The 21381-nt window shown below is 36.0% G+C and overlaps 1 protein-coding gene across 15 annotated transcripts in view; it reads left to right on the forward strand.

Moving 5' to 3' along the window:
* The window catches only part of MPDZ (multiple PDZ domain crumbs cell polarity complex component), a 175293-nt gene that overhangs the window by 41339 nt on the left and 112573 nt on the right, over positions 1-21381 (forward strand). For 14 of the 15 annotated variants that reach the window (XM_010807804.4, XM_005209940.5, XM_010807808.4 and 11 more), the window contains 7 exons: positions 12669-12878; positions 13540-13679; positions 14530-14743; positions 15715-15843; positions 17794-18003; positions 20589-20703; positions 21063-21151. In XM_010807804.4, coding sequence (XP_010806106.1) covers positions 12669-12878; positions 13540-13679; positions 14530-14743; positions 15715-15843; positions 17794-18003; positions 20589-20703; positions 21063-21151 — 1107 coding nt within the window. The remainder of the gene's footprint in view (positions 1-12668; positions 12879-13539; positions 13680-14529; positions 14744-15714; positions 15844-17793; positions 18004-20588; positions 20704-21062; positions 21152-21381) is intronic. The other variant, XM_010807815.4, reaches the window with a different exon arrangement.

Genomic DNA, 21381 nt, shown 5'->3' on the forward strand with positions numbered 1-21381 from the left:
CTCCTTATAATGTATGAAAATCCTCGTCCATATCATTGCCTTTACTTGCTACTGCCAGCTTTAGTATTCTTCCCCCTCCCCCCATTAACTACTCTAGGGTACTTGTAGTATCACATTATTGATTTAATTTGCATTTCTCAATAATGTTGAATACCTTTTTTGCATGTTTGTTGGACATTTAGAAATCCTCTTTCGTGGAATTTCTATGTCTTTTGTCCACTTTTCTGTTTTGTCAGTTCAGTTCAGTTCAGTCGCTCAGTCGTGTCCAACTCTTTGTGACCCCATGAATTGTAGCATGCCAGGCCTCCCTGTCCATCACCAACTCCTGGAGTCTACCCCAACCCATGTCCATCCAGTCAGTGATGCCATCCAGCCATCTCATCCTCTGTCGTCCCCTTCTCCTCCTGCCCCCAATCTTTTCCAGCATTAGGGTCTTTTCCAATGAGTCAGCTCTTTGCATGGGGTGGCCAAAGTATTGGAGTTTCACCTTCAGCATCAGTCCTTCCAATGAACACCCAGGACTGGTCTCCTTTAGGATGGACTGGTTGGATCTCCTTGCAGTCCAAAGGACTCTCAAGAGTCTTCTCCAACACCACAGTTCAAAAGCATCAATTCTTCGGGACTCAGCTTTCTTCACAGTCCAACTCTCACTTCCATACATGACCACTGGAAAAACCATAGCCTTGACAAGACAGACTTTTGTTTGCGAAGTAACGTCTTTGCTTTTAAATATACTATGTAGATTGGTCATAACTTTACTTCCAAGGAGTAAGTGTCTTTTAATTTCATGGCTGCAGTCACCATCTGCAGTGGTTTTTCGAGCCCAAAAATATAAAGTCTGACACTGTTTCCCCATCTATAGACATTGTCAGTCCTTCTCTTATTGACTGACAAGGTTATTTTTTTTAATATATTCTGAATACAACTTTTTTGTTGAACATACGTATCACACCTGTCTTTTTCTGCTTTGTGTTTTGCCTTTTGACTCCCATAATTATATCTTTTGATGACCAGACATTTAAAAAATGTATAATGTCCAATTTATAAAACTTTGCTGGAGATTTATCTATTTTATTAATCCATTTCTTTCAAAAGACCAACTTTTGCCTTTCTTGAATTTTCTTTGTATTTTTAAAAAAATTTCCTCAATTCTGGCCTAACCTATGTTATTTTCTTCCTTTTTTGGGTTTTGCATGTTCTCTTTTAGCTTTTTTACAATATGCTTAGCTCATCGCATTTTATGCTTTCATTTTTCTAAATATATTCATTTAAGTCTGAATCTAAGCATTGTGTTAGCTGCATCCCATAATTTTGATTTGTTTTATCTTATCATTTAATTAAAATGTTTAATTTTTAATATAGTTTCTTTTATCCATGGTTTACTTAGAATGTATTGCTTAATTGACATGCTTTGGTTTTCATGTTACCTTTCTGTTATTGGTTTCTAGCTTACTTTACTGTATTCCGAGGTCTCTATTTGAGGTTTGTTGACACTTGCTTTGTGAACTGCCCGTAGTCTACTTTGATAACCATTTCTTTTACATTTGGAAGGAATTTAACATTCAGCAATTGTTGAGCTCACTGTTCTATGTATGTTAATTAGGTCAACATTATTTAGAATGTTTCCTTATTGATCTTTTTTTCATTCTGTCACGTCTGAGAGAGACATGTTATAAATTCTAATTATGATTGTGGATTTATCTATTTCTCATTTGCCCTGTTTTTTAAAAAATTAATTTATCTTTTAATTGAAGGATAATTGGTTTACAGAATTTTGTTGTTTTCTGTCAAACATCTTGACGACTCAGCCATAGGTGTACATATATCCCTTCCTTCTTGACCCTCCATCCCATCTCCCTCCCCATCCCATCCCTCTAGGTTGATACAGATACCCTGTTTGAGTTCCCTGAGACAGACAGACTGAAACCACAATCACAGAAAACTAGCCAATATGATCACATGGACCAGAGCCCTGTCTAACTCAGTGAAACTAAGCCATGGTGTGTGGGGCCACGCAAGATGGGCGGGTCATGGTGGAGAGGTCTGACAGAATGTGGTCCACTGGAGAAGGGAATGGCAAACCACTTCAGTATTCTTGCCTTGACAACCCCATGAACAGTATGAAAAGGCAAAAAGATAGGACACTGAAAGATGAACTCCCCAGGTTGGTAGGTGCCCAATATGCTACTGGAGATCAGTGGAGAAATAACTCCAGAAAGAATGAAGGGATGGAGCCAAAACAAAAAATATACCCAGTTGTGGATGTGACTGGTGATAGAAACAAGGTTTGATGCTGTAAAGAGCAATATTGCATAGGAACCTGGAATGTTAGGTTCATGAATCAAGGCAAATTGGAAGTGGTCAAACAGGAGATGGTAAGAGTGAATGTCGACATTCTAGGAATCAGTGAACTAAAATGGACTGGAATGGGTGAATTTAACTGAGATGACCATTATATCTACTACAGTGGGCAGGAATCCCTTAGAAGAAATAGAGTAGCCATCATAGTCAACAAAGAGTCCGAAATGCAGTACTTGGATGTAATCTCAAAAATGACAGAGTGATCTCTGTTTGTTTCCAAGGCAAACTGTTCAATATCACGGTAATCCAAGTCTATGCCCTGACCAGTAATGCTGAAGAAGCTGAAGTTGAACTGTTCTATGAAGACCTACAAGACCTTTTAGAACTAACACCCAAAAAAGATGTCCTTTTCATTATAGGGGACTGGAATGCAAAAGTAGGAAGTCAAGAAACACCTGGAATAACAGGCAAATTTGGCCTTGGAGTACAGAATGAAACAGGGAAAGGCTAATAGTGTTTTGCCAAGAGAACACACTGGTCATAGCAAACACCCTCTTCCAGCAACACAAGGACACACAAGATGGCCAACACTGAAATCAGATTGATTATATTCTTTGCAGCCAAAGATGGAGAAGCTCTATACAGTCAGCAGAAACAAGACTGGGAGCGGACTATGACTCAGACCATGAACTCCGTATTGCCAAATTCAGACTGAAATTAAAGAAAGTGGAGAAAATCACTAAACCACTGAGGTACGACCGAAATCAAATCCCTTATGATGATACAGTGGAAGTGAGAAATAGATTTAAGGGCCTAGATCTGATAGACAGAGTACCTGATGAACTATGGATGGAGGTTTGTGACATTGTACAGGAGACAGGGATCAAGACCATCTCCAAGAAAAAGAAATGCAAAAAGGCAAAATGGCTATCTAAGGAGGCCTTACAAATAGCTGTGAAAAGAAGAGAAGCAAAAAGCAAAGGAGAAAAGGAAAGATATAAGCATCTGAATGCAGAGTTCCAAAGAATAGCAAGGAGAGATAAGAAAGCCTTCCTCAGTGATCAATGCAAAGAAATAGAGGAAAACAACAGAACGGGAAAGACTAGAGATCTCTTCAAGAAAATTAGAGATACCAAGGGAATATTTCATGTAAAGATGGGCTGAATAAATGACTGAAATGGTGTGGACCAAACAAAAGCAGAAGATATTAAGAAGAGGTGGCAAGAATACACAGAAGAACTGTGCAAAAAAGATGTTCACAGCCCAGATAATCACGATGGTGTGATCACTCACCTAGAGCCAAACATCCTGGAATGTGAAGTCAAGTGGGCCTTAGGAAGCGTCAGTACAAACAAGATAGTGGAGGTGATGGAATTCTAGTTGAGCTATTTCAAATCCTAAAAGATGATGCTCTGAAAGTGCTGCACTCAGTATGCGAGCAAATTTGGAAAACTCAGCAGTGGCCACATGAGTGGAAGGTCAGTTTTTCATTCCAGTCTCTAAGAAAGGCAATGCCAGAGAATGCGCAAACTACCACACAGTTGCACTCATCTCACACACTAGTAAAGTAATGCTCAAAATTCTCCAAGCCAGGCTTCAGCAATACGTGAACCGTGAACTTCAGATGTTTAAGCTGGTTTTAGAAAAGGCAGAGGAACCAGAGATCAAATTGCCAGCATCCACTGGATCATCAAAAAAGCAAAGAGAATTCCAGAAAAACATCTATTTCTGCTTTATTGACTATGCCAAAGTCTTTGACTATGTGGATCGCAATAAACTGTGGTAAATTCTGAAAGAGATGGGAATACCAGACCACCTGACCTGCCTCTTGAGAAACCTGTATGCAGGTCAGGAAGCAACGGTTAGAACTGGACATGGAACAACAGACTGGTTCCAAAAGGAAAAGGAGTATGTCAAGGCTATATTGTCCCCTGCTTATTTAACTTATATGCAGTACATCATGAGAAACACTCAGCTGGAAGAAGCACAAGCTGGAATCAAGATTGCCGGGAGAACTATCATTATCCTCAGATATGTAGATTATACCACCCTTATGGCAGAAAGTGAGGAAAAACTAAAGAGCCTCTTCAAGAAAGTGAAAGAGGAGATTGAAAAAGTTGGCTTAAAGCTCAATATTCAGAAAACTAAGATCATGGCATCTGGTTCCATCACTTCCTGTCAAATAGATGAGAAACAATGGAAACAGTGACAGTTCATTTTTTGGGCTCCAAAATTACTGCAGATGGTGACTGCAGCCATGAAATTAAAAGATGGTTGCGCCTTGGAAGAAAAGTTATGACCAACCTAGGCAGCATATTAAAAAACAGAGACATTACTTTGCCAACAAAGGTCCATCTAGTCAAAGCTATAATTTTTCCAGTGGTCATGTATGGATTTGAGCTATAAAGAAAGCTGAGCACTTGGAGAATTGATGCTTTTGAACTGTGGTGTTGGAGAAGACTCTTGGGAGTCCCTTGGAGTGCAAGGAGATCCAGTCAGTCCGTCCTAAAGGAAATCAGTCCTTAACAGTCATTGGAAGGACTGACGCTGATGCTAAAACTCCAGTAATTTCGCTACCTGATATGAAGAATTGACTCATTTGAAAAAACCCTGATGCTGGGAAATATTGAAGGCAGAAGAAGGAGACGACCGAGGATGAGATGGCTGGATGGCATCACCCACTCAGTGGACGTGAGTTTGAGTGAACTCCAGGAATTGATGATGAACAAGGAGGCCTGACGTGCTGCAGTCCATGGAGTCACAGAGTCAGACACAACTGAGCAACTCAAGTGAGCTGCACTTTGCTATATTCACTGGTTAGCTCTATAATTTTCTGATAGTATCTTTAGGGTTTTCTTGGTATAGTATCATGTCATCTGCAAACAGTGAGAGCCTTACTTCTTCCTCTCTGCTCTGGATTCCTTTTATTTGTGTTTCTTCACTTGATTGCTGTAGCTAGGACTTCCAAAACTGTGTTGAATAATAGTGGTGAGATGGGGACATCCTTGTCTTGTGCCTGATCTTAGGGGGAATGCCCTATCTTTTTGAGATTATCTTTTTAGATTGCCAAGATTGTTTCTTCTTGTTTGTTGAATTGACCCTTTGTCTCTAGGGATTGTCCATTTTTGTGTCCAGTAGTGTTTCTTGACATCTACTTGTCTGATATTAGTTCTGTTGTACTAGACTTCTGTTGGTTAATTGAAGTGTGATGTGTTTTTTTCCCTTCTTCCTACTTCATCTTTACTATATCTCTTATTTATTATTAATTTATATCTTTGGTAATCAGTATGCATTTGATTTTTACTGTGTTATCCAATCTGACAATTTTAGTCTTTTGGGTATTTAACTCCTTCATATTTAATTATTTATAAATTTGACATTTTTGTTTTCATATTCTTTTATGCCTGTTTTGTATTAGTTAAGTTTTTAATATCATCTTCTTCCTGTATTAGCATGTTATTTATACTTAATTTTATTATTCTTTTATTGATTAGCTTAAAGATATAGTATCCCTGACCTATTTCAGTTAACCCTAAAAAGTTATTTTGAGTTAATTATGTATTCACAGAAAATTTTCAGTATGTATGGTATGTGTGCTTCATCAAGTTTCTTCCAGTGGTTCCAATCTTAGTAAAGCATCATGTCACAAAACTGGTATTGATAAAATGTGTGTTAATTTTTCAAATTTGTGTTATTTTTCTACTCGTGTAGATTTGTGTAACTACACACCATCTAAGTACTGATCTATCTAGCACCACAAAGATCTCCCTTATGCTACCTTTTGTATCCAGCCATATATTCCACACCATTCCTGACCCTAGAATGGTGTATATGTATATAGTTTTTAAAGAATATTAAAAGTTTAATAATTATGTGACTGTTTGATATTATCTTTTTTCACTCAACATGATCCCTCCAAGTTATTGTGCATTTTAATATTTTGTTTCTTTTTGTTGCTTAGAATTATTCTGGCTATGAATGTACTTACTGGGGGATACTTTGTTTCCAGTATTTTACTCTTATCAATGAAGGTACTGTGAGCAATTTTGTACATGTTTTTTGTGGACATAGATTTTCTTGTTTTTCATTTCTCTATAGCAGGAGTGCCATTACTGGGTCATATGGTAAATATACTGTTTGTTTCAGAAACAGCCAAACTGTTTTCCAAAGGCACTCTACTGTTTTACAGTCTTTACATTTCTCCACATCCTGATCCGGGTGTGCCATTGCCATTACTTGTTTTTATTTAGTTATTCTTTCAGGTATAGAGTGATACCTCATTGTGCTTGTAATCTGCATTTCTTTAATGGATCAGATGCTGAACACCTTTATGTTCTTGCTTGTCATCTCTGTGTCCTCTTTGGTTCAATGTCTGTGTCTTTTGTTCATTTTTAATTGAATTTCTTAAACTTTTGAGTTTTGGATTTTCTTTATGTATTTTAGGTCTGACTTCTTTGTCAGATATACATATCCTTAACTTGATTTTACTTTAGTACTTGCACTACTTCCTGGAAAATAAAAGGAATTTAATATATTTCCACCCCTTTAACCTACTCCTGTAGTTTGTGTAATTGTTCATGTAGTTTAATTCTACATGAATTTAAAACTTCACAAGTTTTAGATTATGTGTCATAACCAATTTCTGTTGTTTCACTCACATTTTAAACCCCTTCCTGTGCTTTTCAGTGTTTTCTGCATTCAGGAAATTCCATCAGAGGCCATTTTCTTTCTGCCAGAGAATTCATTTTGGTATTTATTTTGTCCCAAACTGAGACAATGCTTTGTGTGTGAGTGTGTGTGTGGGGGAGTTGTTCTGAAAATGTTGGGTTGTCAGTTCTTTAAAATTTTTAAGTCAGATGTCAGCTTTATTCTTCTTTGAAGATAAGGTCCCTTTTTGCTCCGGTAGCTTTTAAGGTCTTCCCTCTGTCTTGGCTTTCAGCTGCTTTACTATTATGTACTGTGTAGACAGCCTGGAAGATGGACACCAGATAATCTGTACTTTCTGGTAATTGTGCTCTTGTATGATAACCTTCTTGAGTGTGGGCTGGGCTTACTGATTTACTTCTAATGAATAGACTAGAGCAGATCTGACACTTTCTTTTTGATCTTTTAAAGTTTTTTGTTTTTTTTTGTTTTGTTACAGCTTTTATGCACATTTTCTGATTAATCTCAGAGGAAGGGTTATTCTGATATAGTTATTTACAGAGGGTGAGCTTAATTGTATTCAGAACTAAAGAGAATTCTTGTTTTCTTGGAATGCTGTTATAGAAGATGCAGCTGTCTTACTACACCTGAAAATTAGTTGTTTGCTAGGTGGAAAAGATGCGGTCTTTTTCTCCTGTAACATATATTGACTGATGGTCAGAGGACTAAACACTTGTTTACTCAGGTGTTTTCTTGTCTGTTTGGTTCCGTAAGTATAGATGTATTAAAAAAGTCATTTTAGAGTAGTCTGTTTGGTTCTGTAAGTATAGATTTATTAAAAAAGTCATTTTAGAGTTGCTTATGCCAGTCATAATTATTTTTATATTTGTAGGGTTCTATCATGTATAAAATATATGATGAGATATTTTTCTCTAAAAACTTATTTAAATTCTTTTGAAAGACTACATAGATGATAAAACAATTGTTGGTGAGTTGGTTGTGTTAGATAAAACTGTGAAGAAGAAAGATCTCATTAAAGGTTCTTTATTAAAGTTATTTCTCGCGTGCCCATGTACTTGCTTCACCTTTTAAAGAGAGAGTGACTAAATTTGAAAAAAATCATATTGTATGAGTGTGATTTATACAAGAAAGAAGATGGGGACCTCAGATACATTAAGGTATTTGTAAATGGCTGTGCATGTGTTTTGCGTTAAAACAGTGTGCTTAAATTGTATAATTGTCCTTTGTTAATGATTTTTGCCTTATCTGACCTTTTAGAGTAAGTGAACCTTTTGCTGGTTCTGACTGTGGCTTGTAAGAGAGCCTCTTCCTGTCGTAAATACTGAGATGGTATTTCATATTACCATTCACAAAGAATTTGACAAGTTTTTAACTGAATACCTTACTTAATTTTCATTTAATTTATCTTAGGTGTTGGCACTAATGAAACATCCCTAATTAAATTAATACATGTTTATTTAGTGAGAACATGAAAGATCTTTTTAGACTGAAATAGCCAGAAGCTAAACTGAAAACATAATTATTTAATGACTCTTGTTCATCTACGAGTAACTTCCCTAAATAATACAGATTGTATATCTGTATAATCAAATCACCAGATAGTTGTGTTTTCTTCTGCTTATTTTATATTGTGTAAACCAAGATGGGAGTCAAGGTCTTTTTATTAACCATCTGTACTGGGTCTGCTGTGAACTGACTAGTCACGTCAGAGAAGATTTGCTCCTATCCTTCCAGGAGATTTTATTTCAGAAAACCATTTTAATAAAGCTGTAGCAGAGTCATAGCTGTGCCTTTGTGTTTTTCCCTATGGGAATAAAATTTCAAATTAAAAAACACGTCTTTTGTATGGTATAATTAAATTATAGTTTTTACATATGTGATCTCTTTGCTTTTACATTTGTATAGACCTCAGTGGCTGGATGGAGATAGGAGGAGTCATTGTCATTGGTTAAGCCTTTAACAAATTTGGAGAAGACAGTCAATATCCAGTATCATATAGCTTAATATGTATATATAACTTCACTCTTAGAATGCCTTCACACCTTGTCTAACATAGTTTCAGCGCTTCTTCAGCAGTTAACTTCATATAGACTCTTTGTTCTTATAACATGACTTGTTCATTCTAGCTCACTGTAGCAAAGCTCCAATTATTTTTTCCCTATGCAAACATCCCATAGGCATTAGGTCTTGGTGTGCGAGATCCTCAGCCTGTCACAGATTTCATGATCCTGTCTGCTTCAACCTGTACAGTGTATCTTCTCCTGGCAGACTTTATTGAAGTTGTCATGCTCAGGTTTAAAAAAAAATCAGGTTTGGAGTAAGAAGCTTCCTTTCGGGGGAAAAAAAAAAAAAATTGATCATGTCTGCTGTAGATTTTAAAAGAAGCATTTGAAAGAATTCCCTGAAGCTTCTTCCTCGAACACACTGATGTCTTTTTCATTTGCCTTTATTGATAGCCAACCAAATAATTGTGGATTGTTGGTAACTATGGTGATTTACTGAATTTCCTGTTTTATTTTTCACGACAGGTAACAAACTCTTAGGCATCAGTTGGTGACATATTGTGAAGTATTTTGATTGCTTCTGTTAGTGGAAGCCATTTACTAATGTCTCCTTCCTAGAAATTGATATCTAAATGATTGTTGCCTTGTGTATAATACAAAGATGACAGGAAAAGATATAGGTCATAATCTACTTACTAAGTGTGTGACTTTGTGTAATCATCTCATGTGTAAAATGGAAATGGTGATTCTTGGAGGTTTGTTGGGCAGATTAAATCGGAGTAGATCCTTAAAAATTGAATAAACTGTGGCGGATTCATTTTGATATTTGGCAAAACTAATACAATTATGTAAAGTTTAAAAATAAAATAAAATTAGAAAAAAAAAAAGAAATTGAATAAACATTTATTCTGCAAATGGATATTGAATGCCAGCTCCATGCAAGACACTACCATAGAGAATGAGGATACAGTAGAGAATAAAATCGGAGAAGGCAATGGCACCCCACTCCAGTACTCTTGCCTGGAAAATTCCATGGATGGAGGAGCCTGGTAGGCTGCAGTCCATGGGGTCGCTAAAAGTCGGACACGACTGAGCGACTTCCCTTTCACTTTTCACTTTCATGCATTGGAGAAGGAAATGGCAACCCACTCCAGTGTTCTTGCCTGGAGAATCCCAGGGACGGGGGGAGCCTGGTGGGCTTCCATCTGTGGGGTCACACAGAGTCAGACACGACTGAAGCGACTTAGCAGCAGCAGCAGCTGCTGCAGAGAATAAAATAATCAGGTTTTATTGATCCACTGCAGTATTCTATGTTCTAGTCTGTCTCTACAGATTGGGATGGAAGCTACTTAACAACAGAGAACATGTAGGTGATAATAAGCACCATGAAGAAAACAGGGCAGAGTCAGCTCATGGAGCGTAATTCTGGGATGCACTGTCGGGGAGCCTTCTCTGAGGTGATGATGTTGAGTGCACTTGGATGAAGTAAAGATGTAAGCATGTAGATTATTGGGGGAAAGATGTGTAGCCTTGATGGCTAGAGAGAGCAGCTTAGTGGTTTGAGGAACAGCGATCAGTTATAGCTGAAGCTCTGTGTGTGAAGGACAGAGTGCTGATGAGTTTAGAGAGTGATCCAAAAATCAGAAGACTATATCATTGATATAGTCTTCTGATTAATTATAAAAAAAAGTTATATTCCATATACTTTATATAAAACTAGGTCTGATTGTTTGCACTAGTTGAATGATTATTTACCTTAATGAAAATTATTATTGTTTATATTTATTATTATTTAGTATTAATATGTTAATATTATCATTTAATTTTATGGATATACTAATATTTAGTATAATATTGTTTGATAATATATTCAGTTCAGTTCAGTTGCTCAGTCGTGCCCGACTCTTTGAGACCCCATGAACCGCAGCATGCCAGGCCTCCCTGTCCATCACCAACTCCTGGAGTCCACTCAAACCCATGTCCATCAAGTCAGTGATGCCATCCAGCCATCTCATCCTCTGTCATCCCCTTCTCCTCCTGCTCTCAATCTTTTCCAGCATCCGGGTCTTTTCAAATGAGTCAGCTTTTCACATCAGGTGGCCAAAGTATTGGAGTTTCAGCTTTAGCATCAGTTCTTCCAGTGAACATCCAGGACTGATCTCTTTTAGGATGAACTGGTTGGATCTCCTTGCAGTCCAAGGGACTCTCAAGAGTCTTCTCCAACACCACAGTTCAAAATCATAAATTCTTCGGCACTCAGTTTTCTTCATAGTCCAGCTGTCACATCCATACATGACTACTGGAAAAACCATAGCCTTGACTAGATGGACCTTTGTTGGCAAAGTAATGTCTCTGCTTTTTAATATGGTGTCTATATTATTAGATTATTTAGGTCTGTATAACAGGCACATGCAAGTAACTAGAATATTTTTCCAAAATGGAATGATCTTTTTTGTTGTTGTTTACTAATGTTATTGTACCTGGAGCTAGCCATACTGTGAAGTTTACAGGCACTGTCCTTCAGAATGGCAGCTCTGCCCAAACTTGAGACATAAACAGCAATGAGTTAAGCTCCAAATACAGAGTTGGTAGGAAGAGTCCACACAGGACCACTCTCACTTCTGATACCAACCATGTATGTTGAGGAGGTTCCGCAAACCACCCTCAGGTTCAGTAATTCATTAGAAGGACCTATTGAACTTACTAAAAGCTGTTTAACTCATGATTATGGTCTGTTATAGGGAAGGATACAGGTAAATAATTAGCATAAGAATGAGATGCACAGCACCGAGTCTGGGAGCATTCCTGATGTGACGCTTCTGTTCCTCAGGAAGTATTCTCTTCCCAAATTTGTGTGTGTGACAGTTCATATGGAGTATTGCCAACTCAGGAAGCTCACATGAGCTTGGTGTACACAGTATTTATTGGGACATTATTTCATATGAGCTTGGTGTACACAGTATTTATTGGGACATTATTTCATATGTATGATTAATTGCCCATGTGAGATGACTTAGTTTCAGAGTTTGAGTGGATATCATGTGGCCTAGGGGCCCACTGTGAACAACAGAGACACTTCTGTCATCTGGAAACATTCCAAGGATTTAGAAATTACTTCTCTGAACTGGAGACAAAGGCCAGGCCTCTCTTTGGGAAAGACCAGATTCTTTACTGCATAAGTTGTTATGAAAATTCGAGTAATATAGTAAGTAAATGTCTCCCTGGATTCCCATATCTTGGGGACAACTATGTCTCCCTGGATTGCCATATCTTGGAGACAACTATTGCTGTATTGGTTATTTAGTATATATTGTTCCAGGTGTTTAATAATTTTTTGAATGTACATTGAACTATACTTTAGTTATTGTTCATTAACAAGGCTTTTTCACTTAAGAACCTTATGTATAGATGTATGTGTTTTTGTGTGTTTAAACGAGTACCTTGACATTGAATGCTAATTTTTTCCATATAATTAGTGTTTAAAACTTTTTCCACCTAGAAATTGTGCTTCATTGAACATCCTTGCATGTACATCTTTGTGCGTTTTTCTAATTTTTCTTCTTGAAATAGAGTTGCTGAATAAAACAGTATGGACATTTTGAAATTTCATAGTGCTTCATTATTACCCCTCTTGGGATGATTTCTATGAGGTAGCTTCTGGAATATCAAAATTATTAATAATCTCCTTATTACTCTTAGGTAAACTTTGCAACTTCAACAATTTCAAATGTCGAGTATGGTCACATTCCTCATCTCAGCCCAGGTGTAATTCCTACTCTACAAAATGAATCATTTTTATCATCCCCAAATAATGGAAATCTGGAAGTTCTTACAGGATTCGGTACTGCACATATCAATGGGAAACCTGCTTGTGATGAATTTGATCAACTGATCAAAAATATGGCCCAGGTAAGAGCATTTGTTCCTGTTAGTTATGATAGAATGTGTCCTGGATAATTTGAAGAATACTTGCATATTTATATTGCATATGTTAAATATATACTTTAAATATATTATTATAATAGACAATATGGCAACGATATATTTTGTTTTATATTCTTTTATAAATTTTATTACATTTTACTGAAAGTGAAAGTGAAGTTGTTCAGTTGTGTCCGACTCTTTGCGACCCCATGGACTATAGCCTACTAGGCTCCTCCCTCCATGGGATTCTCCAGGCAAGAATACTGGAGTGGGTTGCCATTTCCTTCTCTAGGGGATCTTCCCGACCCAGGGATCGAACCCAGGTCTCCCACATTCCAGGCAGACGCTTTAACCTCTGAGCCACCAGGGAAACCTGAACATTTTACTGAACAACAATGTAAAGTATATCTTAAATGTATATTATACTATGATATATATTCTTATTTATGAAGACATTTTTAACATTGAAAAAATTAGAATGAAAAAGATGCAGATTTCATGTAAGTTTAAGTGCTTCAGGGATTTTTCTAAATGAAGGTTATCTTAGAAAAAATTAAAAAAAATTTAAACAGATTAATGCCACTAATAAGACTATGACTGCAGTGGCTGGCATGTAATTATATTCCTTGCTTCTTTTTCTGGATAGGGTCGCCAGATAGAAGTTTTTGACCTCCTCAAACCTCCATGTGGAGGCCTTGGGTTCAGTGTGGTGGGACTGAGGAGTGAAAACCGGGGAGAGCTGGGTATATTTGTGCAGGAGATCCAGGAGGGCAGTGTGGCCCACAGGTGAGACTGTCATTGTGACTTCCCTGTTTTTGATACCACATTCAGAAGGGGCTGCTCACCCTAGAAGAATTTCAAGAAACAAAAATGCCTAAAAACAATATAAAATGTTATTAAACAGTTTTTAGAAATCATTAACATTGCTACAATAACAAGAAAGTCCTTTGAAAGCAGAGTAACTTTTAAATATAGTCATGACTTAATCACTTTTTAGTAAGGAAATAGAAATTTGACTAGGACATTATTCCCGTTGTTTTTAAACAGGCTCTTTTTGATTAAATTTAAAAATTATAGAAAAGCATTCAAGTGGTCTATGATAATATGAGCTGGATTTTATTAACATACTCAAAACAACAACTAAGAGCTGTATTTTATTAATATGCTCAAAGCAAAAAGTAAACATATCCTTCTTTGCATTCATCTGTAGAAGATAATAGCAGTACTAAAATACAACGTATAGGTTGAATTAGTAGCTAAAAAGAAGATGGCTGTTGACTGGGAGTGGTTGACTAGGTTAGGTCAGCTGGGGCCAAAGCATATATATTTTTCCCTTCCATTTTTATTGAGATATAATTGACATATAGCACTATGTAAGTTTAAGGTGTATAGCATCATGATTGGACTTACATACATCATGGAGTGAATATCATGGTAGGTTTTGTGAACAGCATGTCACATAGAACAAAATTAAAGAAATAGAGAAAAAATATGTTAGGAGTACAATTGCAAGAAAAAACTTACGTAGTGTGGACATTAGAAAATAGAATTAAAAATAACCTGAAAATGCATGCCAAAGAAGAGGTCATTTTCTTGAGATCTATCAGTTCTCTTTTATTCCCCTTTTCATTGTTAGAGATGGAAGATTGAAGGAAACTGACCAAATCCTTGCTATTAATGGACAGGCACTTGATCAGACAATTACACATCAGCAGGCCATCAGCATCCTGCAGAAAGCCAAAGATACTGTCCAGCTGGTTATTGCCAGAGGCTCATTGCCTCAGCTTATCAGCCCCATAGTTTCCCGTTCTCCATCTGCGGCGAGCACAATTTCAGCTCATTCTAACCCGGTGAGTACATAAGTTTTTCAAGGGGAACAGAACATATTTTTCTAATTCTTTAAGGTTTTGCACAGGTTTGCAATTCCTGTAGGTTCTTTGTAATTCTTGAGTTTTTGCCTTTTTGTTCTTTTTTCCCTTCTGTGCATAGAATATATTTTATGCAATTATGATTAAGTTTCTGGCTTCCAAAAAACTTTTATCTTTATTTATGTAGCTTTTTAACTTGAATTCATTCCTAAAAAAGGAAAAAGTCCCTTAAAAAATTGACTATCTGTAAACAAATAAAATCTTGACTTTACTTTTTAAGTTGTTAGAGTTAGCTATCAGTGACTTTTAACAGGTCATTTTATTTGGGGGCATCCCAGGTGGCTCAGACAGTAAAGAATCCCCCTACAGTGCAGGAGACCTAGGTTCAATCCCTGGGTCAGGAAGATACACTGGAGAAGGGAATGGCTACCCACTCCAGTGTTTCTGTCTGGGAAATTCCTTGGACAGAGGAGCTTGGCGGGCTATAATCCATAGGGTCGCAAAGAGTTGGACACGACTGAGTGATTAACACTTTCTCACTTAACTTGAAATCTCATGCAACAAGATTTATGTAGAAGAAATTTTTAACAGCTAACATTTTTTTTTCTCTTTTTCTTTGATCATCTTTTTTTAAATTCTACAAAGGATCTTGCCAGTCTGTATCTTTAACTGGTTAAATGGAGCCACTGTAATGATATATTGATAATTTCAAGAAGCAAAACTAATACAATTTGTAAAGTTTAAAAATAAAATAAAATTAAAAAAAAAAAAGAATGGTTATATCAACAGTAGTAACAACCTGTTGAAAGAAAAGTGTACTAAATAAAAGGGACCCTGTTAAAACTCATTATTATGTTTCACTCATTTAATACTAATCACAAAATAATATTCATAGAAATCTCAACTACAATAAAATTTTAGTTTTCAAATTCACATGAGGGCTTTGTTTTCAGGTTCACTGGCAGCATGTGGAAACCATTGAATTGGTCAATGATGGTTCTGGTCTGGGCTTTGGCATCGTAGGAGGAAAAGCAACTGGTGTGATTGTGAAGACCATTCTGCCTGGAGGTGTAGCTGATCAGGTAAGCTATTCCAGCAGTTACTTTATGTTTTATCTGATAATACAGCTTCATCTTGTATATTTCTGTCAAAAAGAAGAGACTTTGGCTTTAGATAAGGTCGGATTCTTTTGTTTCACTGGGCTTGTTTGTAAAATTATTTTCTTTGACTTGGGGTGAAATGCATTTCAGAAGAGACCTTGATTTTCATTTACAGTTCCAGTGATCTTAAGACTTTCAAATCAGAGAGGAAAGCCCAGGTTGTGATTTTGATCATTTTAAAGGTAGATATTCTTTATTATGATTGTAAGTCATTTTTATAAGCCTATCTATTTTATAGCTACAAGGTATTGTGGAAAAAAGAATATTTCATTACTGAGGGGGGAAAACAAGAGTACAGCCTATTTTTTATTACTTAGAGTAGTTCATTAAGCCATTGCCATTTATGCTATATAAAATTGTTGGAATATATGTGAGAAAATAGTTACTAATTGTGATTTATATTTTAATTTGACAAGTTCTCGTGTCTTCTTTGCCTTGATAATAATGTTTTGTGTATGAAGCTATTTGCTTTTGCATGTGTATTTGAACTTAGGAAGTCAGGGTTATCAAATATTGTTCATATTGGTAAATAAAAGGCAAATTTATGGGCAACCTTATTAGTAGAGGTATTGAGAGTAACTCAATAGCATGTGTCTTTTCTCACTTTTAAATATTAGCCAGTATCAAGTGAAATCTCTCTAATTGACAGACTTATGATGAATAAGCTTTCTCTTCTGTATAGAGTTGCACTAATACTGTAGGTACTTGCCACATACCACTTTTAAGTTCAAATTTGAATTTATTAAAATTAAATAATATTACCACCTCAGCTTTTCATAAGATGAGCTATATTTCAAGTGCTCTAGAACAACAGGCCCCAACCTTTTTGACACCAGGGACCATTTCGTGGAGGATGGTTTTTCCACAGACTGGGGTGACGCAGACGGTTTCAGGATGATTTAAGTGCATTACATTTATGTGCAGTTTATTTCTAATCTAACGCTGCTGCTGATATGATAGGAGGTACCGGTTCACAGCCTGGAGTTGGGGATCTCTACTCTAGAGCAGTATGTTGCTTGTAGCTGCCATATTGGACACTGCAGAACATTTTAATGACTGCAGAATGTTCTTCTGGACAGTGCTTGTATGGAGGCTTACCAGTTCGGTGTTCACTTCCCTGGTCTATCTGAATTTACATCTTGCAAAGATTTCATCTGCAAGCGAGTCCTTTAGGGATATTTATCTTTGAAATGGCAAGGCAGAAAGTTGTGATATTAACTCAGAGCTTTTTTTGTGGTTCACACTGCATTTTGAGTAATATATGTTTGTATAGTGAGTTATACCTCATCGTTCAGTTCAGTTCAGTTCAGTTGCTCAGTCGTGTCCAACTCTTTGCGGCCCCATGGACTGCAGCATGCCAGGACTCCCTGTCTATCACCAACTCCTGGAGTTCACTCAGACTCATGTCCATTGAGTCAGTGATGCCATCCAACCATCTCATCCTCTGTTGTCCCCTTCTCCTGCCTTCAGTCTTTCCCAGCATCAGGGTCTTTTCAGATGAGTCAGTTCTTCACATCAGGTAGCCAAAGTATTGGAGTTTCAGCTTTACCTAGTGGCATTTTCTCTCTTTTATTTTTCTCAAAAAATTCAAAGAAGGGCAAGTGCTTTCTTGCATCGAGTGTATTGAAATCAAATTGAAAAGCTCATATAAGTTATTGATTTAAATAATATTTATTTAAATATTTTGGTTACTTATATCACATTGAATGATGTTAGGATGCTTCAAAAGAGAGTTAACACTACACTATGTTTAATGTACCAAGAATTCACAGTATGGCTCTTTTTTGTTATTCCCATTCTCTCATTTAGAGTTTCTCTGATGAAGTTAGTAATAATAACAACAAGCTGACTAACCAATTCCTTTTTATTTAGCATGGGCGATTATGCAGTGGAGACCATATTCTAAAGATTGGTGATACAGATCTAGCAGGAATGAGCAGTGAGCAGGTAGCCCAAGTCCTCAGACAGTGTGGAAATAGAGTGAAGTTGATGATTGCAAGAGGTGCCATTGAAGAACCAACAGCACCTACCTCTTTGGGCATCACCCTTTCCTCATCCCCGGCTTCTACGCCAGAAATGCGGGTAAGGACATAAAAAGTTAATGGGAAGGTCATCGATTATAGCACTTGGATGACAGTGATGTTTGTTTAGAAACTAGATTTATTAATGTTAGTGTATTATTGCTAAAGAATGAAACAAAATTCAAATAGAGAATGTTTTAGCACTAATAATAGTTTATTGAATAGGACTACTATCTCACAAATGAAGGATAGATTGATTAATGTTTTGCATTTTTTTCTAAGCAACGCTTTTATGAGGATAAGTGTTTTGAAGTATGAATAAATTTAAATGAATTATATGCTACTAATACCTAAAATGTTTTATTCTATATTTTTCTTATTTAGAAGGTCTTCTGTTAGGTGGGTTGTAAGTTCTAATCTTTCCCTTTCAACAACTTGCTTCTTAGTGTCTTTTGGAGGGCAAGGTGGATGAATAAAACTTATAAAACCTTTCAATATTATTGTTTTAAGGTATGTCATATAATTGTTATAAGATTTGTAATGAGAAGTCGCTATTCTTGACCTAGTTATATAAGTTTTTTAGACACAAGTTATGCTTTCAGGGTGGTAACAAAAGCTTTATTCATAGACAGTGCATTCCATCTTTGTTCTTGATCTGCAAAAAGCTAGAATATTTCAAAATTATTCTAGTGTAATGTTATCTCAAATAGTTAAAGTCCCACAGTATCATGGATTAAATATCAACAACATGATTTTATCCAGAAATTTCTTGAATATTTAAGAGAATTATACTCACTTTCTATATGTTTTCTAGCAAATTCTAGTTCTACATTCCTTTCTTGTAGATCTAAAAGCAGGTTTTTTTTCCTATTACAGTTTTTTTTTTTCCAAATAGTTGCTACCAATTCCTTTTTTATTATTCTAACCTCCTCTACAAGCCCTTTAAAACTTTATTAGAACACTTGAAATTTCCATGAATCTGTTGTTTTTAGGATTGTGTTTGGTTGCTATTTTTTGCAGGGAGAAAAAAGTAAAGAAAGCCTGTTTATGAAAGTATTTAAGTGGCATTCTTTTGTGGTAAACAAAACATTTTATTCAGCAATATATAAATGAATGCAATACCGAAAACCACTTGATGTAATTGAAAGCTTAGAAAAATATCTATTCTGTGCATATCATCATTTCTGAAGCTTGTGCCCCTTTTAAAACCATTCGATAGTCAAATTGCCACCCTCTAAAATAGCACTTGCATAAGTCTTATTAAAAATAGAAAACACATTTGTTACAATTGAAGCAGATTTCATCCTGTCATTTTCTTGTAATTATCTAAACTTTAAGCTTTTGCTAAGTTTGCATAGATAATTATGTGCAATGAAAAAATAAATCAAACTTTACTATAAAATTTTATATCTCATTTAGGTGACTATCAGTGAGATATAGAGTATGCTTAGAGAAAATCAAAAAGCATTACCAGCTAGCCCCATTCTGCCTGTCTATTCAAACCATAGCCTTCTTTCTTCTGTGATCTTCCCAGGGTACTTTCTGGAATCTGCTGACACCACACCAGTATATAATACCAGCAACTTGTTGATGACTTACTGCACTAATCCATTCATGCTTTATTCAGGGAGCCTTGCCCTTTAGTCCAGTATATAATAACAAGTGTACATATTAGAGAACGCTGCTTCCAAATATCATTCCAGGGTGAAGGAAATCAGCATGGGAAGGCATGCTTTCCTTCTAAAGGGCTTTTCATGTTGAAGTTTGAATTTATAAAGCAAATACAAAGACAGTTTTAATTAATATTTGGTATCTTTCACTGGATTTCAAAATAACCATCGGTCTATTAATATTTTATCTGGAGGACAGGTTCACCTTCATGATGTTCGAATCAGCTTCTAAGTTAAGACAGGAATAATGGCATGTCTTGAGCAGGCAATGTGGCCCTTACATTCTAAGGGGGTTTGCATACTGTGCATCTTTTAAGAGCAGGGGCTCTGCAACCAGCGCCTCTGTGTTTGAATTCTTCCTCTATTAGATGGTTCACTGTGAGTCCTTGGAAAAGTTTATGTTCCTCAGTTTCCCTGGATAAAAACTGACAGTAATTGTACTTGATTCATAGGCTTCTTCTAAGGAGTAAATTGATTGAGACATATCAAATGTCTATTATGTAGAAACTGCTCAATGAATGTTAGCTGGACTTTTTCTTATTCCTGATAGACAGCTGAGCAAAGTGATGCTTAGAAAAAGTCAATGACAAAGCTAGATTTGAGCTTGTTAATGTGCATTCAAAGCCTTATTTCAACTCTATTATATCCTCTAACTTCTTCAAAAAGGAAGTTGAGCCACTCCTGAAAATATAATCTGTAATAAGAAACTAATTTTTTTATGATTTTCACAAAAAACCAATAATGTATTTCTCTGAAGAGGGTGTTCAGCTTTGTTCCTGACATTGCTTTTGAGTAAAAATGTGATGCTGAGGCCACGTTGTCAAGATTGAAGGAGTAATCCCTAACTATAATTCTTTAGCAGAGTTCTTTAAGAACTAATTACATCATACCTTTTCTAAATGAAGAGTGTGGCTTGAAAAAGCTTGTTTTGTTTGTGTGTTTATTTATATGTATTTTTTTTTAAATTGTATTTCAGGTTGATGCTTCAACTCAGAAAAGTGAAGAAAGTGAGACATTTGACGTAGAACTCACTAAAAATGTCCAAGGATTAGGAATTACCATTGCTGGATACATTGGAGATAAAAAATTAGGTAGTTTTAAAATATTAATATTCTGTTTCTTTTATCTTGGCAATTGCCTCTAATGTCTTTGTCTTATGAAATACTGAATCAACATAATATATTTTCATGTGTCTGATGATGTATTTTCATGATAAACTGATGGAAGTTTTTCTTTGGAATAGTGCAGGTTACTGTGATATTTTATTTCACATAAACAAAGCCATTGTCTTTTTCTGTAGCCGAGGTTTCTAGTAGTGATTTTGTTTGTGTGGTTTGTTGATTTATATCTACTCAGAATTAGGACTTTATTTTTAGGAGAATGGAGGATAGGTATTCTTTGAGTGCATTTTGTAAATAGTAAAACAAAACGAACTTGTTTCTAATCTTAGAACCTTCAGGGATCTTTGTTAAGAGCATTACAAAGAGCAGTGCTGTGGAACATGATGGAAGAATCCAAATTGGAGACCAAATTATAGCAGTAAGTAACACGTTTAATGACAGCTTTGTTAATTTTCAGGGTTGAGAGATGCATTCTCCTGGTTTACACCTGGTTTACAGGTAGCTCTGTACTAATTTAACCTTGCTTTTGTGATTTTAGGTGTCAGTATTACTCATTATATTATTAGGTGGAAATCAGAGCATTGGATAGAAGGTTTATTGATGTCATTTCTGAAAGTGGGATTCTTTCTTGAATAGCTTCTGATAGAT

Source organism: Bos taurus, chromosome 8, assembly GCF_002263795.3.
Source record: "Bos taurus isolate L1 Dominette 01449 registration number 42190680 breed Hereford chromosome 8, ARS-UCD2.0, whole genome shotgun sequence".
NCBI classification, from domain to species: domain Eukaryota; kingdom Metazoa; phylum Chordata; class Mammalia; order Artiodactyla; family Bovidae; genus Bos; species Bos taurus.